General features: G+C 40.0%; 1 protein-coding gene across 4 annotated transcripts in view; it reads right to left on the reverse strand.

The window, feature by feature from the left end:
- LOC134204859 (carbonic anhydrase 2-like) overlaps window positions 1–20,050 on the reverse strand; it is a 38,211-nt gene that overhangs the window by 9,182 nt on the left and 8,979 nt on the right. The window contains exons 1-2 of one of the 4 annotated variants that reach the window (XM_062679666.1): window positions 10,379–10,409; window positions 9,053–9,130 (exon numbers count right to left, since the gene is read on the reverse strand). In XM_062679666.1, coding sequence (XP_062535650.1) covers window positions 9,053–9,130; window positions 10,379–10,394 — 94 coding nt within the window. In that variant the 5' untranslated portion in view covers window positions 10,395–10,409. The other 3 variants (XM_062679668.1, XM_062679669.1, XM_062679667.1) reach the window with 3 other exon arrangements.

Here is a 20,050-nt window from a genome sequence, read left to right on the forward strand (position 1 = left end):
AAAGATTCAAACGACGATTTGACGAATCTGATAGCTCTCCCACGCAAACCAACACACAATGGGGAAATCCGATCTCAAAGGTGGGAAAAATTAATAACTTTCTTCAGGAACAACTCACAGAGGAGATCAAGGGCTTATTCAAAAGATAATTTTCTAAAGAATTCAGTGAGTGCTGTTTCATGGACGTGGAACACTTTTGTATGTAGTTATTGAGCTCGTTTTGCCCTAATGCCCCATATATTGCGAGTTTCCAAACTATTTGTCATTTTATCTTTAAGACATTGGTCTAAAATTGTGTTAATCTCTTCACTGTGGATCCACAGAAGGGCACTAAATATATTTTGTTGGTAAAAGTTGGAAATTTAAGGGATTTTGGGGTCAAATAAGCATCAAAGTGCATTTTATGCGCAATTTTCATGTATTCTGTAAAAAATAGTAATATTTACAGATAAGTGTTGATATTATTGTCTCAAAGTTTTAAACAGATATTGACAAATGTTTGCCGAACAGAAATTAATGAAATAAATCGTTTCACAAATGTTTTATTTGGTTATTTATTGAGTTAAAAACGATTTTTAAAAACTTTTGAATAGCACCGATGCCAAACATTTCCAAACCATACCCGATAGCACAACTAGGCAAGAATAGTCATATGTTATGAGTCTTGATGTGATCATAGATAGGAGGTGATGGGAGATACTTTTTTCTAACCTTTTGCCCAAATTCCCTATGAAATAATATAGCTCAATGATTCTGAGCAAGGAAATGATGTAGTAATGTTAATATAATTGATATTTTCCAATTATATAATGAAAATAACAAATAATCATATAATTCATTAAATATATTGAATTATAGGGGATTTAGGGTCATACAGCTCATTTAATGTAATTTTCTATTCAAAATAGGATAACTTTCCTCACGAGCGATTCACAGATAAGGTTAAGGGCTTAATCAAAAGATAATTTTCCAAGGAATTCAGTGAGAGATGTTTTATAGACGTGAGACACTTCTGTATGTAGTTATTAAGCTTGTTTTGCCCCAATGTCCCATACATCAAATTTTTTCGTGCTTTTATCTTCCAAGTATTGTACTAAAGATGTGTTCTCCTCTTCATTATAGATCCATAGAAAAGCACTATACATGCTTTGTTGGTAAAAGTTGGAAATTTAAGGGATTTTGGGGTCAAATAAGTATTAAATTGCACTTTACGTGAATTTTTCACGTATTCTGTAAAAATTAATAAAAATATTCTACAGACATTGATAAATGTTTGCGAAACAATTACTAATGAAGTAAATCATTTCGCAAGTGTTTTGTTTTGTGATTTAATAAGTAAAACCCATTTTTTTAAATGCTTCTGAAAAGTGCCATTACCAAACCATACCCGTTTGCACAACTAGATAAAAGTAAATATATTAGTCGATGTGATAATAGATAGGAATAGATAGGAAATATTCTTTTCTCAAGACCTTTCACCCAAATTCCCCTTATGAAATAATATAGCTCAATGATTCTGGGTTAAGAAATGATGGAGTAACATTGATTCAATTATATTTTGTCAATGATACTATAAAAATACCAAATATTCATAGATTGCATTGAAAACAAAAAAAATCCAAGGGTTCAGGGCTCCGAACCTTTTTAAATTCATAATTAATGATTTTTCACTTATTTGTCCCAAAATGCCTTAAAATCCATTTTAATGTAATATATGGATATTTGTTTTTTTATGGTATCAATTTCTGTTAAAAAAATGTATGACAATAAAACCAACTAATATCTGTAAATATCTGAATAATCAATAGGCTGTAGATTTCGCCAAAATTGACCATATGTAGAGCTACATTAATGCTTACAAGTTTTTAAATCACCGTATATTAATCCTTAAGTTTTTGATGATTATTTGACCCCAAAATCGTTTAAATTTCCCACTTTTCCAACAAAATATGTATAGTGCTTTCCTTAAGAATGTCTTCCTCTTGTTGTACATCTCAATATCTGTCGTTAATCCCTCCCGTATGTCTTCCTCTCATTGCTGTCTCCCAAAAAAATGTTTGTCTCGTTATAAATTTGAAACATTGCCAAGGATTTCAACTGTGTGAACATCAGCATTGTAATTAATTAAGCACCCTTAACTCCCTCCTTTCGCATTGTATAATTGTATTCCCTTACCTCGAACAAACCGCGAGTCTTTCTGTTCCCCAAAACTAACATTAGTGTATAAGAATCATGAAAAACTGTATTCAAAACATGATTTCGGCTCCGTAACGCTTCACGGCAAATGAGCTTTCCAATTAAATGTTAGATTAAAAAAATGTATAGTGCTATAAATGGATCTACAATGAAGAGGAAAACAGAATTTCAGTGTAATTTTTGAAAGATAAAAGTACCAAAATACGAAAAGTTTTGATGTATGGGACATTGGGGCAAAACAAGCTTAATAACTACATACAGAAGTGTCTCACGTCTATAAAACATCTCTCACTGAATTTCTTGGAAAATTCTCTTTCGAATAAGCCCTTAATCTTATCTGTGAATCGCTCGTGAGAAAAGTTATCCTATTTTGTATAAAAAGTTACATTAATGACCCCTAAATCCCCTATAATTCAATATTTTTAATGAATTATATGAGTATTTGTTATTTTCATTATATCATTGGAAAATATCAATTAAATTAACTTTACTACATCATTTCCTTGCTCAGAATCATTGAGCTATATTATTTCATAGGGGAATTTGGGCAAAAAGGTTAGAAAAAAGAGTATCTTCCATCACCTCCTATCTATGATCATATCAAGACTCATAACATATGACTATTCTTGTCTAGTTCTGCTATCGGGTATGGTTTGGAAATCTCGCTTAACTTTTCAAAAGGTCCTAAGTAACATTTTTTCATGATTTAATCTGAATAATGCAATCAACGTATTTCATGTTTATCTGTTGATTGCAATACTCAAATTAAATCATGAAAAATGTTACTTAGGACCTTTGAAAAGTTAAGCGAGAAATGTTTGGCATCGGTGCTATTCAAAAGTTTTAAAATCGTTTTTTACTCAATAAATAACCAAATAAAACATTTATGAAACGATTTATTTCATTGATTTTTGTTCGGCAAACATTTGTCAATATCTGTTTAACACTTTGAGACAATAATATCAACACTTATCTGTAAATATTACTATTTTTTACAGAATACAAGAAAATTGCGCATAAAATGCACTTTGATGCTTATTTGACCTGAAATCCCTTAAATTTCCAACTTTTACCAACAAAATATATTTAGTGCCCTTCTGTGGATCCACAGTGAAGAGATTAACACAATTTTAGACCAATGTCTTGAAGATAAAATGACAAATAGTTTGGAAACTCGCAATATATGGGGCATTAGGGAAAAACGAGCTCAATAACTACATACAGAAGTGTTCCACGTCCATGAAACAGTACTCACTGAATTCTTTGCAAAATTCCCTTTCGAATAAGCTCTTGATCTCATCTGTAAGTTGTTCGTGAAGAAAGTTATGATTTTTTCCACCTTTGAAATCGGATTTCCCATTGTGCAACACCACCAATAGGTAGGTAAAGGCGGTAAAGGTTTCCGCTACCTGTTGATGGTGTTGGTTTGCGTAGGAGAGCTATCAGATTCGTCAAATCGTCGATTGAATCTTTGTTTACAAAAGCAGATAAGTCGTTTTGAAAATTTTATCTTGAAAAAGAGACTACGATAGCGCTACGATATGCCGCCAACTGGGAGTCTTAAGACCATCATCTTCGACCCGCTTTAAAACGCATCACCCCATCGGTTCATCGTTTTAAAAATATGACAAAGTGTTCTACACATATTTCTTCAGTCTTATGTCCGATTTATGTTCTTCATGGCTCATTCGAAATATAATGAGTAGATATTCAGCTTGAGATGCTTGACAGAACACAATTTTATTGGAAAGCAACACTTTTTGTCCAAAATTATCATAACTTTTTAAACAGGTCTGGATTCTTTGAAAATGAGCCGACAAAATTATAAAGCAAGTGTGGAAACAGGACCCAAATTCATGCTCTTTTTATACCATTTTTTCAAAATATAGCGAAAAAATCTTGATTTGTTTATATTTACTGAAATAGTGAGAAACATGTATGACTCACATCGGCCAAAAATTCACCTCTTGGAATTAGAAAATGAATTCGTTCATAACTTATATAAAAATTGTATAGCAGCAAAAATTATAGATTTTTTCATATACCTATTTGGAGGAATATTTCGTTATATAGTGAAATATTCAATATAATTGGCTAAACTAACTACACATTTTATATCTAGACAGTGAGTTAGTCTGATTGGCTTTCGTATGCTTCCAGGAGAGTTCAAATCGTACTAAAAATGAACGAGGTATAGTGGCAATACTATTTTTGGAGGTTGAACTCAATCTTATGACCGACACACCATTACTATGGATGAACCCAAACTTTTGGCAGAGGCAAATCATAGCCGACGACGTACATGATCGCTGGCAACCAACGCGAGTTCATTAGTGGTGGTGGTCGTGAAATGGTGCTGGATAGTGAAAAATTTGAAATGGTAGAAAAATATGTGTATCTTGGAACATTAGTGACGTGCGATAATGATGTTACCCGCAAAGTGAAAACGCGTATTGCAACTGCAAATAAGATTTATTACGGACTTCGTAACCAGGTCAAGTCCCGTAGTCTGCAAAAGAAGAGAAAATTCGCACTGTATACTACTCTGATTCTTCCGATGGCTTTATACGGCCATGATACAGGACGTTAAAGAAAGCTGATCGGAGAGCTTTTGGAGTGTTTGTGCATAAGGTGCTGCGGATGATACTCGGCGGTAAACAAGAGAACGGTATCTGATGGCGTCGCATGAATCACGAGCTATTTCAGGTGTAGGGGAAGAAGGGGCAATATACCCTAGCTAAGCATAGACTGCTTTTATGCCTTAGCTATAACGCAACAGTTAAACAATATAGCTAGGTAATTCCATATTAAAATAGGAAAAAATTCAATCATATTCATAATATTCACATTTTAAAAAAGTGGTGATTTTTCGTTGCCGGAAAACTCATGAGGCAAAATTCCTTTTAGTCGGCAGCTCTTAGGGAACAATGTACCACGCATCGGTACATCAGCATTCTGGTATGGACAGTGCGTGGCAACGCGAGTACATTGTAGGATATTTCCACTAGGGCGTTTTGCCTCGCTTCATCAAAATGTGGAAAATTTCAATTTTTTCTCTATTCCTATCTATTATTTTGACACTTTTTTCGCTTAACCTACATAATTTTACGTTTAGTTTTATTAAGGCTATCTCAAACATGGTAAATATAAGTGAATACCCGAAAGTCGTTTTGCTCCGTGGGGGCGTTTTGGGGCTTCTTCCCCTATAAAGGGCTGGATATTGTGAAGCTTATACAACACGGCAGACTACGGTGGGCTGGACACGTTGTTCATATGCAGGAAGAGCGTTAAGCGAAGACAATATTTAGAAGTAAACCCTGGAGATGCCGTAGGCTTCGTAGAAGGCTGCGTAAACGATGGCTTTTTGCAGTTGAAGAAAACGTTCAGGGCGACTTGAAGCGATTGTTTTTTTTATAATTTATTTCTGTGAATTTTGAAATTACTTCAGCTCTTCACTTGTCATGATATTGCCAATGCTAAGGGACCAACTGGCAAGGGTGAGCACTGAAATCAGCGAGTCCTAAGTCCAACCTAAGGACCATCCGCAAGCAGAGAGTACAATACATAATAATTAACAAATAAAATTATAATTATACCCTTTGAAAAACGGTTCATAAAATTAAGCTGGTCGACAAAAACAGACATCAATCACGGTCTTTCACGGTGGGAGTCTCCTTCGATAAACTTTGGCCAGGTGGTCAACTGTGGCTGTACGGATGTCCAAGAATCCAATTGTTGAGTTGCGCTCTGTTCCGGAGTTTATTCGCTGCAGCCAGATAGGAAACCCAACCTTAGCGCATAATATCGATCCATTAAACTAACCGAAGAAGGGAAAAATTTTCAGAGCGAAGCACTTTCGCATGAAATTCGGAGCGGAGGATTTCCGCAATAAACTGATCAGAACATCAGTTAAACGATGACAAAAATCACATCGTATTTAAAAACAATAAAAACTTCGGAGAAAGCGTGGCTCACTCTGAGAGCGACAGCTTTCGCATTCCTGCTACACAGGACTTGGTCGGTTGGTATCAAGATGAGGATACGATTGGGGAGGAAACACAGCCATGGGGACTGTGGGAAGCGTGGGGACATAAAATCCTGGGAAGACCAGGGAGGCTCGCACACCTTCTTGGGTGGGACTTATTTCCGGGTTGAGTTGCCTGGAAAGTCCAAGCTGGATCTAGGTCTGGTGGTACAGTTTTCCGTCTTTGAGGAAGCAGATGAGGACAGATAGGGTAGCGGTATTGTAAGCTAGGGCATCTCGTATGTTTGTCGGTATTCCGTAGCTGGATCGAGGAATGTCAAACTTTGGACATCGGCAGATCACATGTTCCACTGAGTGTTGTACTCCGCAGATGACACAGACGGTACGAAAGGTCCTTCCGCCGAAATTATGTGGTTCCAGGGTGCCGTGGATCCCTTAACCTTCCGCAATTGCGTGGTTCTGGAAGCAGCCCATTGGTTTTCCCAATCCTGGCTGCCGATCTTTTTGATCCAGGCTTTTACGTCAGCCGAGGGAACCGATGTTGTGAAACGCCAGATTTGGTGGCCGTCTCCAGCCAGGATGTCCGCAGTAACGTTGCCTGGCACCCCCACAGTGCCCGGGAATCCAGGCGAAGGTTGTCGATTGTTGTTCACTAGCGAGGATGGCCTGGATCCATGGATGTTTCGGGTGGTCACTTTGTAGCGCAGCGATGGCACTAGCGGAATCAGTCAGAACTAGGACTGGTTTGTCGGAGGGGGTAGTAGCGGCAATCAACAGAGCTGCGGTTTCCGCCGAGAAGACGCTGCATTGTGCAGGAAGGCTGTCCGAGACCGTTAGGTTGCTCCCAGTAACGCCTAAGCCGACCCCTTCTCTCGAAAGGGAACCGTCAGTGTATCGATGCTCATGTTCTATTTTAAAGCGCCTTGTAATGGAGCTGTTTATGTTGGTGGTGGAGGAGTGCCAGCTCCTTGCTGCATGCCAGTGGACCCTAGCCTCCGGGGGAGACTGATGCCGGCCATCGTATACATGATCCGATTCCCTTGAACAAGAAGAGGGTTTCTATGGTATCCGGATGTGGCGGAAGCGTATTTTAGGCTTTTAGGCAAATAGCCACTTACACACGATGGCGAAATGGGAGGACACCTGCTTCGGCCCAAGAAGCCTCAGCGGTTGTGGAAGGAAGAACTCCGGAAGCTGTGCGGATGTATTGGTTGAAGACTGGGGAGAGTATGTTAACAAGCTCACAACGTGCTACCCAAGTCAGTTCCAGTCCATACAGAAGACAGCTGTCAATCAGCGCTTGGCCGATACGATACCGAGTGGCCCTGTTGTTCGTCCTATGCGGTCTTGATAAAGTTTTAACATGGTTGATCCTTGATTTGCAGCCGACTTGACCGCTTCGAAATGAGGGTCGAAGGTCAGTTCTCGGTCGATGGAGACTCCGAGGACCTTGACGAGGAAGCGATTGGCCCAGGATCGAGTCCAGTAGAGAAGGATACTCCATTCAGTGTAGGTTCTGCGAAGAGCTGTAGCCCATCAAGTATCAAGTAAGTACTAGAACACCCTGTATCCAGTCGTGGTGTCTTAGATAGGCAATTTTTGCGCAGACAGCATGGGGCAGTTTTGAGCATCTCTGCTGAAATGCGATAGACCCCGGGAGCCCTGTTGGATTTCATGCTTCGGATGGCTGCTTCAATCTCTTACAATGATGGAGCTTCGGAGTTGACGCGAGTAGTGTGTCGAACCCTTGGCGACTCACACCACGACGAGGTGTCGTTGGTTGGTCGGCTGTCGAAACTTGAAGAAGTTGTTCGAAGTGCTCGAATCAACATTGCAGCTGATCAGTTGGGTCGGTGAGTAACTGGCCTGTCGCGTCTTTCACCGGCCTTCTCGGATTCATCCTTGTTCTATTCAGGAGGTATGAGATATCGTAGAAGAGACGAGTATCGCCAATTATCGAAGCTTTCTTCGTTCGTCGGCCAGTGACTTCTATCGCGGCCTTCGCTCTTCTACACTCCTCAGTCTTCCGCCACGATGCATCTGTGATCCACACTCTCTGCTGAGTGCGCAGCTCACCCAGGTCGTTGCCGTTTGTCTCAATAGATCTTGATGGTCATCCATTGCTTTTCAACACTGCCACCTTCCGGAACATCCGCATATGATTCAAATTTAAATCAATAGATACCTGCCAATTTTTAACTATGATGCTCTCAACCGTTAAAACAACACTGATTCGAACAAGGAATAAGACAAATATTACAGCTAGATTAACGCATACGTGTCTTCTGATGAAATTTATGATCGAAATTCTATGAATTCTGGAGGAATTCCTTTTGAATGTCCTTGAGAAACTAACTAATAAACATTATGAGGTATTGTGTAGGAAATCCTGAGATACCACAACGAACTTACAAATAGATTATTGAACCAATATGCTGAATAATAGCATGCTAAAAATAAAAATTAAGATGAATTCCTGTAAGGCCAATTTAAATAAAGGGTAAACTTATTCTAGAACCAAATATTGAAGAAAAAAATCATTGAATAAATTTCTGATTAGCTTTTGTAGTAATATCTAGAATAACTTTCAAGTGAATCTATTATAGTAATACCTGGGTAATTCAGAAATATTATACAGACATTCTATTGAGGTTTCTAAATCTTGTTACCTTCCAGATGATTTGTTTCTTATGTGCGATATCTATTTATCTATCTGTGTATCTATATAGAGCAAGGTCGGCTGGACTCAACTAATGTTATATAAATTTGAATGTCAACCAGACAAACAATTCTGAAGATTGCAGAGTTTTTCAAAAATTTCCATATAATTGAATGAATAACGTATTTAAATAACAAATCAACAATACTCACTTTGACAGGACATCCATGGCAGGAACACCAGCGTATTCAGCAGAAGCAATTGTTGTTGCAGTTTGGCAATCTTCATTTCTAGAAAATCAAACATAATTACAAAAACAGAAGTCCGTTAATTATCACGTGTCGTAAAAAGTGCACAGCAATTATTAGCTCTATGGCTCTCTCCACTCGGAAAACACTCGATTCACTTCACACAAATTCCAATTTTCCCACCCAGACAGCGGACAGCTGTTCACACCGACGATACCTCCTAGTCAACAAAACAAACTGAACAAATCCTCAGAACTTCCGCTACCATCGACCGCCAATCAACGATAAACGATTACATCGTTCATCATGCTTAATAACTTGGTAAAAAATTAGCAAACATACCGTCTGGGTTGTACGATATGTAAAATGTAAGGCATCATCTCACATTACAAATTCAATTTGCCTATTCTACAATGCAGAAAAACGCCGGCAAACGTCTGTCGGTCGCATTGAAACATCATAACAGCAATGATCAACGATGGTCAAACGGTATGCGCTGTGGAGGCGTGTTGCTGTACATTTTCACGGTACATCGATCAAGTTCGAGGAGCCCGGAGTGGTTTTCCGATAAGGTACCTAATGTACCTAACCAAAACCAGCCATAGCACGAAGGCAAGTGGCGAGTTCTTATGGTTTAGTATTCACTAAGTATGTGATGGCCCTACGAAGAATGGCAAGTTCACGGCCCTGTTAGAATAGAACTTGAATCACAGAGAACTGACATCTAAGCAAAAGCTGTATCTGACTTTAGTAGAATCACACGCGTTGCAATTTTAGTTAAAATACAAATTGAGCCAAATGCACTTCTTTAGCTTTACTATTATAATATGCAATGAATTCCTTAATTTATTTGTATTTCAGCGATGATTGTTCCACAAGCATGTCACAGAATAATTCCTTACACACTATTCACACCGGAGTTATATGTCTGTTGCCTGTGGTTAGGTTCTTATAGGTTCTTGGTAGACTTTGTCTATCGCGCATATCGCATTCCATACCGTTCGAGGGTTCGCAATTTTCCGCGCAACTTGTATTCGGAACTGGACTTGAAACAACTTTTTCCTTAATCACATATGGCACCAACTACTAACCAGTCACGATCGGGATTTAATAGGGCCTTTGGGATCCAGTCTTTTCGTGTCTTGTTAACGTTATCACCACGGTAGAAACTTTGGATAGAATAAATAACTGACTAGGTTTGTATTAGATCAGCTCTGCCAATGAACGGTTGAACGGTGGCAAAGTCAAGGTCACCACTACTGAGCTGCAAATGTAAACTGGAGTACTCACTGAGGTCATAATACATAAAGAGCAAACCGTAGGTAGATGCGATGTGTGTCCCTTCCCAAATGATGGTAGAAAAGTAACGAACTCGAACAGGCCATTATTGTTGAAGACCAGTGTTTCTAAAACTTTGTGCATCGTGAGCTATGTTGTATGCCTGTAGGCTCGGTCTTTCTGCGCTCAATTTTCAAGATAAAACATAATAAGAATACTAACAGTTCGAAGAGTAAACTGTTTTAATGACTGTATGCTACGAATTTCGAATAGGAATAAATATTCAGATAGATACGAATGTTTCTTTGTTTAGTTTTCCACTCGATGTATTCGATGGTTTGAGAAACGCCGGTTATAGACGATTAATTACCTAGCGATGGAGATTGAAGCGTGAGAGAGTCAACACCATGGCTGACTGATCCGCGACAAACTGGAGTGAACAGAGATTGGAAATGCTGTGCTAATTATATTGCATCATTATAGCAAATTTTTTATCGGTGATGTGCTCAGATCAGACTTAAGTGATATACGATCATAAATTTTGGATGCCATTCGAATTGCTTCAATTTTTTCGACATCGCTGCTCATGGAATCACTTCAACATTAAGAATATCAAGGTCAGAAAAAGTACAATTGGATGATTCAGCGCTATGAAGCACTATAAGAAGTCTTATTTTACTTTCAATAAATGTATCGCCAAAGCACTGCTGAAGTAGTTAATTTTGTAGCTAATTGCAATAAGATTACCTTTTCAGCAGGAGTTGAGCGTGTTTTTCAACAAGCTGCATACACTATTTTAGCAAAGAAAAGAAGGGTTTCAATACAGTAATTTAGGACCAAAATATTTCCGTCTGATTTACATTAAGTAACCAGACGTTCCGCTTTTCGCAGGACAGTTTCGCGTTTTCGCATTTTGTCTCGCGCTGAAAAGTGTCCCGTCAAAGAAGGATGAAAGAAAAAAGAAGGAAAAAAGGAAGAATGAACAGTAAAAATAAAGGAGGAATAAATAATGAAGGAAGAAAAAGAATAAGGCAAAAAGAGAAGGATAAGGAAATAAGGGAGAGAGAAGAGGAAAAAATATCAAAGAAGATGGAAGAAAGAAGAAGAGTTAAGAGGAAGGAAAAAGAAAAAAGGAGACGGTCCTTCTAGAGGAACAGGTAAGAAGTAATAAGAAAGAAAGAAAAAAAGGAAGGGAAAAGGAAATAGGAAGAATGGAGAGGAAGAAGGAATAAGGAGAAAGGAATAATAAAGGAGGAAGAATTAAAACACTGAGCACCACTTTTTAGTCCTGGACATCTTGAACAATGTTGCCGAATACAATTTGGGAGTAGGTACGAGGGATCTCAAGCTAGAGCAATGTTTCAAACATCCAACAATATTGCAAGCACACTAGCGCCACGTGTAAAATTCATAATTTTTTTTTTTCAGTTTCAAGACAGCCCATTTCCACCAGACAAACTTTGCTGAAGACATCATCTTTACCAATTTAAAATTTGAACGATAAGAACATTTACAACTTGGAAAATCTCATATATCGAAATATCTTGAGTAGTCTAAATTAATGATTTCATATATACCACCATCTTGCGGCCAAGTTCTATACTAACTAATGTCACAGGTCAAAGCACACGCCTTCCGCTATAGCCTTTTTGAAAAGATGCGTTCAAAATGGGTAGGATTTTCAGATATAAGTAAACAAGCATAAAAATCACTTTTTTATATAATCTTTCTTAAAGTGATTTTTAGGAAAAGAAAAAAATCTATGTAGGCCAAACAAAAAGATCATTAGATATAAGGTTCAAGGAACATATGGCGGAAGTGAGTAAGGCGAAAAGAGAAAACGATAAGGGATTACATTACGAATTTAGATCTAAGGTAGCAGAGCATGTCTATAAGGAAAATCACCCAATTACGGCATCAAATATTAAAATCTTAAGAAATGTCTCTTCCCATGGAAACTCGATGTAGCTGAGAGTTTGGAAATCCACCGACAGGTACAAACAGCGCTGTTGAATAAGGATCAGGAAATGGCAGCTCTTGGCTCTTCAAGTTTCTACCTAAACAATAAAGTAATTTACTGTATAGGTAAATAAAGTAGGCAAATAAGATTAGATTAGGTACCTAGCGTAGTATAAATAGTGTAAGTTGCGATTGTTTTCTTCAAGTCGAGTCAAGTACAAGACACTGAAGACGACCACACAGTTGTGGTCGAAATACGTATCTGCAAAGATAACGAAAATTAACTGGTGGAATTAAATGGACAGTACTTAATTCGTCTTAGACGGTTTGGTGATTTTTAAGTTTAAACAAAGTTCAACACAACCCCTCCCGCTAGTAACCCGCCCACCTATGGTCAATCTTGGGTAACGTCCTTAAATTATCTCCCGAAACAGCCCAAAAAATTCAAAATTGACCAAACAATAAAAAAGTTAGAGAAAATTCAATATGGAATCAATGTGACAAAGTACAGACAACGTAAGTTTTTCGATAAAAGTCACTGTAGCGCTTATTTTTAAGGTTTTTTAAGCGAATTTGCAGCTAGAGGACAGATCTTCGCGAGTTTTACCAAATTATCAAAAATTAGGAGAATCGGTTTAAAACTAAAAAACTGGCTGTCTTTCAAAGTGGCCTGGGCTCATATTGGCCCAGAGCACAGACAAAAAGATAATAACCCACCTAGTGGTAATGGTGCCTTTCTCGTGTATTGAAAAAAATAATATTTTGCCTATAATTTCAAGCCCATAGTCCGATTTGCCCACGTTTTTTATGTTTAAATAAAGTACTAAGACAGAATTTTGCGTTGAACGCAATTTGTTGTTGTTTTGAAGCAAATTGGCTAAAAATAAAGTGTTTATTTATTAACAATTTTTTACGTATTGCAAAAGCATATTTTGGCCATAACTTCTGAGCCAATAGATATTCCTATCCGACAAAATTTTCAAAAGAAAACAATTGGACAGAATTCCGCGTAGAATGCAGACTGTTGCGAGCAAATCGCTTAAGGATAACTATCTCAACAGCTAGTGAGATTTCTTTGTGCACACACATACATACACGAAGAGATGCTCTTTGGTCCATAGCTTGATTATGCAAGACCGCATTGCGAAATAGAACGCAGAGGCCTTAACTCCAAAGACGGTGATTTTGTAAAGGGATCTAGACTCAGAAAGGCTTAGACAGATCCAACATGTTTTAGAAATGTTGAGAGACAGGTCATCATCTAGCAAGACGCGGATATCGACGTGCATGCTTTATTCTATCCAGATGATGAGAATGGCTTCGGCTGGAGCCGAAGAGCAATCGACATCCGGCATACTAAAGTAACAGGAGGCTCAGTGCGCTACGTACTGCTTGTTTCAGAACCAGGAGGCGGGCACAAATAGCGAGAACGGAACCAGAAAGAGATGCGCAAGGCGGCGTTCCAAGGAGCTGGGATCATATTAACCTTCCGGGACTCGCTTGGTCCTGGACCGCTCACGCAGTCCCGCTTGTGTTGTAAACGAGAAGCATGTTTTTTCAAAGGTGTTCCTTTTACAACGGCGCGATTTTTGTTTGTTTGTTTGTTTTTATTAACGACATTTCACACTGCTGGAGTGCATTCATGTCGAATCAAAAAAATTCCCCCTTCCCTATATAATTTTCGAACAATACATTTCATTTTTTCTTCGACCTAGTGTTGTACACTTTCCATCCTGGATCGGGAAGATTCTCTTCGGTGTGCTGCAGTTCGTCCAGGCAGCAGTCATTGCCACACGATCTCTTCCGATCTTGTTCGCATCTAGCCTCATTCGAATTCGATTCATTTGTCCCAGTCGACAACCGCCTCTTTGCTGTGGTTCCGGGCTGTGGGTCGATGTGTGCGTCATCATCATCACCATTAGATTCGTTGTCGCTTGAGTTGAGATCTGCCGCATGCGGGGCAGCTTCTGCTGTATCGTTGCAATTTTTGTCCACGTCTTTGCTCTGTCGTTCGGCGGTGTTTGAAACTGTTCGTTTTTCTTGCTGAGTCTCAGATCCTCCGCTCGGTGTCACTTGTTTACTTTGGCCTCGGAAAGTTACGAGTGTAGATTCGTTTTCTATTACTATACGCGATGGTATTTGTACCTCCATCCTCATTCGTATCACTCTGACACCGTTTGGTATCCCAGGGAAGAAGTTCTTCCATACTTCGTTTTGAATGGAGATCACTTTTCCATATTGCTCCATATGTTGGATGATGGTTGTGTTAGACATACATGGTGGCAGGTCATGAAGCCTTACGGTGGTGGTGGGGCCATCTACATACACAGGGATAGAATATTTCACACCCTGGCATCGGAATGTGTGTAGGAGATGATGCTCTTTTTGCAGCCGTAGTGCCAAGCCTGCATCGTTCAGCTCGATGAGTACACAGTTTCTCAAGTTGTGCAGTTGAATATTTCTGACATCCACCATCTTGAGCTTAAGATCAACCTCGATGACTTCTTTCACTTGCTCTAGCGTAGGTCGTTTCGGAAGAACACCGAAATCGACGACCAGTGTGTTTCGCCTGTTCGATGACATTTTGCGACGACGCAAAATTGTTTCGCGACAGGATCCACAAAAAATGCTATTCACCGTAAAACGTATGCGAGCTATCCGAAAACACGACTATCGCGCACGAGAAGCGGTTGCCAACTGGCACACAACGGCGCGAGTCCCCGAAGCTTAAAACGTAGAAAGTCAGACTGCGTCGAGGAACATAGTCGAGTTGTGATGTCGATGATCAAAGGTCTGTCGACGTCAGCTGAAATGTGCCCGTGGAAGGTCTCTTCCCCAAACATGATCTGCCCACAGTGTTGGTATGGTGGTCACACCGTACGGCGATGAAGAAGAAGAAGTAGAAAACGCTGAGAATCGACAAGTGTCTAATGGCGAGCTGCCAGAAACAACGAAGTGAGTGAAAGCGTAGAAAGCCCCCAATCCGGATGAAATATTGGACATGTTCAGGAAGGCGCTACAAGTGTCTGGACGAAAGCCCCGAAGTTATTGGTTCTGTCAATGTTTGGAAAGATAGGAAACGCTCAGGAAGCTCCCGAAGAGGATCATCCTTAACAGGCTGGCAAAATATATGAGAGGGAAGCGCAGATTGTCAAAGATACAGTTCGAATGCAATTCACATAGTGCTCGAGAGTGCATAGAAGGCATCCATCCAAACAGAAGTTACGAGGAGATCGATACTGCGCAGTGGTCACGATAGTCGTGAAGAACGCGTTCAACAGTGCCAGCTGGGTCTGGTCACCCAATTACGACTGGGTCACCCAATTACGGCATCAAATATTAAAATCTTAAGAAATGTCTCTTCCCCATGGAAACTCGATGTAGCTGAGAGTTTGGAAATCCACCGACAGGTACAAACAGCGCTGTTGAATAAGGATCAGGGAAATGGCAGCTCTTGGCTCTTCAAGTTTCTACCTAAACAATAAAGTAATTTACTGTATAGGTAAATAAAGTAGGCAAATAAGATTAGATTAGGTACCTAGCGTAGTATAAATAGTGTAAGTTGCGATTGTTTTCTTCAAGTCGAGTCAAGTACAAGACACTGAAGACGACCACACAGTTGTGGTCGAAATACGTATCTGCAAAGATAACGAAAATTAACTGGTGGAATTAAATGGATAGTACTTAATTCGTCTTAGACGGTTTGGTGATTTTTAAGTTTAAACAAAGTTCAACACAACCCCTCCTGCTAGTAACCCGCCCACCTATGGTCAATCTTGGGTAACGTCCTTAAATTATCTCCCGAAACAGCCCAAAAAATTCAAAATTGACCAAACAATAAAAAAGTTAGAGAAAATTCAATATGGAATCAATGTGACAAAGTACAGACAACGTAAGTTTTTCGATAAAAGTCACTGTAGCGCTTATTTTTAAGGTTTTTTAAGCGAATTTGCAGCTAGAGGAAAGATCTTCGCGAGTTTTACCAAACTATCAAAAATTAGGAGAATCGGTTTAAAACTAAAAAAATTGCTGTCTTTCAAAGTGGCCTGGGCTCATATTGGCCCAGAGCACAGACAAAAAGATAATAACCCACCTAGTGGTAATGGTGCCTTTCTCATGTATTTAAAAAAAAAAAATTGCCTATAATTTCTAGCCCATAGTCCGATTTGCCCAATTTTAAACATAAAGTACTAGGACAGAATTTTGCGTTGAACGCAATTTGTTGTTGTTTTGAAGCAAATTGGCTAAAAATATAGTGTTTATTTATTAACCATTTGTTACGTGATGCAAAAGCATATTTTGGCCAAAACTTCTGAGCCCATAGATAGTCCTATCCGGAAAAATTTTCAAAAGAAATCAATAGGACAGAATTCCGCGTAGAATGCAGACTGTTGCGAGCAAATCGCTTAAGGATAACTATCTCAACAGCTAGTGAGATTTCTTTGTGCTCTCACATACATACACGAAGAGATGCTCTTTGGTCCATAGCTTGATTATGCAAGACCGCATTGCGAAATAGAACGCAGAGGCGCAAAATCAAAGCCTTAACTCCAAAGACGGTGATTTTGTAAAGGGATCTAGACTCAGAAAGGCTCAGACAGATCCAACATGTTTTAAAAATGTGGAGAGACAGGTCATCTTGCTAGATACTGCACGCGGATATCGACGTGCATGCTTTATTCTATCCAGATGATGAGAATGGCTTCGGCTTCGTGATGGCCAAAATCAACGACGTCTGCAGACCCCAAAGACATTCTGGTTTTATGTTGGTTTATGGACGTCATGTAGAGAGAATAATGGTTTTCATGACCGTTATAAAACTAAAAATGTTCCGAAGGTTAGAAGTCCTAGCATGTGACTTCAATCGACCAACCATGGTGAAATACGAAAAAGATGATCAGTGAGCGGAAGTGGAAGACTAAATCCTTCAACAAAGACCTCTTCGTCGAGGCACTTCGATCGGACAACAGTAAAATATCGTATATGCGGCCGAGCTAACAATAATGGTGGTAACTATACTTGTGACACTGCAATGCCGCATACGCTGGAATCGAAGAGCAATCGACATCCGGCTTACTGAAGGAACGAGAGGCTCAGTGCGCTACGTACTGCTTGTTTCAGAACCAGGAGGCGGGCACAGATAGCGAGAACGGAACCAGAGAGAGAAGCGCAAGGCGGCGTTCCGAGGAGCTGGGATCGTATTAACCTTCCGGGACTCGCTTGGTCCTGGACCGCTCATGCAGTCCCGCTTCTGTGGTGAACGAGAAGCGTGCTTTTTTCGAAGGTGTTACAACGGCGCGACCCAGCAAACACAAGATCGTATATCATAGCGAATAAGTGTACAAAGTGGAGGCCATATACGCACACTTTGAATGCAGCCAAGTGGAGGCATGCACCTATATAGCCTCCACATTGTACACCTATCCGCTATCATATGCGACTTTGTGTTGGCTGGGAGTCCAAGCTTAAAACGTAGAAAGTCAGACTGCGTCGAGGAGCATAATCGAGTTGTGATGTCGATGATCAAAGGTCTGTCGACGTCAGCTGAAATGTGCCCGTGGAAGGTCTCTTCCCCAAACATGATCTGACCACAGTGTTGGTATGGTGATCACACCGTACGGCGATGAAGAAGAAGAAGTAGAAAACCCTGAGAATCGACAAGTGTCCAATGGCGAGCTGCCAGAAACAACGAAGTGAGTGAAAGCGTAGAAAGCCCCGATCCGGATGAAATATTGGACATGTTCAGGAAGGCGCTACAAGTGTCTGGACGAAAGCCCCGAAGTTATTGGTTCTGTCAATGTTTGGAAAGATAGGAAACGCTCAGGAAGCTCCCGAAGAGGATCATCCTTAACAGGCTGGCAAAATATATGAGAGGGAAGCGCAGATTGTCAAAGATACAGTTCGAATGCAATTCACATAGTGCTCGAGAGTGCATAGAAGGCATCCATCCAAACAAAAGTTACGAGGAGATCGATACTGCGCAGTGGTCACTTGGGTCATTTGGCATAAAGTCATTTGGCATAACGCCATTTGGCATAAGGTCATTTGGCATAAAGGCCATTTGGCATAATGGTCATTTGGCATAACGGATATTTGGCATAATTTTGAAGTGCAAGAAAAGAGTGGGTCATTTGGCATAACGGACATTTGGCATAATTTCGAACTGTGAAAGCGAAAGGGATATTTCATGTAATGTTTAGCGTAGATAAAGTAGGTCGAGGCTGTTTTCTGATAAATTTAGACTGATGGTAGACATTTTCCAGAAGAACGAAATAACAAAACGTCAGAATTACTTCCGAGAGAGCGATCACATCCATCATTGACTTATTCCGGCCACATGCCTACTTTTAAAGTAGGAATGACATCCACCATTGCTTCAATCCGGGCATGCGCCTTAAGACCGGATCAAATCCACCACTGCCTTAATCCGGGCAAGCGCCTAACTTTAAAAACTCAAGCAACACACTTGTCGTAGACGAGTTACTAAAACCAATCAAGTCACATATGAGTTATTGCAACCAAACCAATCTGAATTGTGCTTTTCGGGAAAGAGATCACATCTACCATTGTTTATTCCCGACAAGCGCCTACTTATAAAGAAGAAGTCACATCTACCATTGCCATAATCCAGGCAGGGTCTACTTTTAAAGAAGGGATCACATCCACCATTCTTCTTATTCTTATTGGCATTACTTCCCCACACTGGGACAGAGCCGCCTCGCAGCTTAGTGTTCATTAAGCACTTCCACAGTTATTAACTGCGAGGTTTCTAAGCCAGGTTACCATTTTTGCATTCGTATATCATGAGGCTAGCACGATGATACTTTTATGCCTAGACCAGCACCGGGAATCGAACCCAGCCACCCTCAGCATGGTCTTGCTTTGTAGCCACGCGTCTTACCGCACGGCTAAAGAGGGCCCCTATCCACCATTGCATTGCCACTATTCAGGCCACACATCTACTTTCAAAGAAGGGATTAAATCCACCATTGCTTCAATCCGTACTAGCGCCTACTTTTAAAGAACAAATCAAATCCTCCATTGCCATAATCCGTGCAAGCGCCTATTTTTAAAGAAGGGATCACATCCACCATTGCCTCAATCCGGGAAATCGCCTTCTTTTAAAGAAGAAATCACATCCACCATTGTCATAATCCGGGCAAGCGCCTACTTTTAAAGAATGGATCACATCCTCCATTGCCATAATCCATGCAAGCGCCTACTTTTAAAGAAGGGATCGCATCCACCATGGCCTTAATCCGGGCATGCACCTACTTTAAAGAAGGGATCACTTCCACCATTGCCTCAATCCGGGCAAGCGCCTTCTTTTAAAGAAGGAATCACATCCACCATTACCATAATCCGGACAAGCGCCTACTTTTAAAGAAAGAATCACATCATCCATTGCCATAATCCGTGCAAGCGCCTACCTTTGAAGAAGGGATCGCATCCACCATGACCTTAATCCGGGCAAGCGCCTACTTTTAAATAAGAGATCATATCCTCCATTGCCATAATCCGGGCAAGCACCTACTTTAAAGAAGGAATCACATCCACCATTATAATAATCCGGACAAGCGCCTACTTTTAAAGAAGGGATCACATCATCCAATGCCATAATCCATGTAAGCGCCCACTTTTAAAGGGATCCAATCCACCATGACCTTAATCCGGGCAAGCGCCTACTTTTAAATAAGAGATCATACCCTCCATTGCCATAATCCG

This window comes from Armigeres subalbatus, unplaced genomic scaffold, assembly GCF_024139115.2.
Source record: "Armigeres subalbatus isolate Guangzhou_Male unplaced genomic scaffold, GZ_Asu_2 Contig937, whole genome shotgun sequence".
Classification (NCBI taxonomy): domain Eukaryota; kingdom Metazoa; phylum Arthropoda; class Insecta; order Diptera; family Culicidae; genus Armigeres; species Armigeres subalbatus.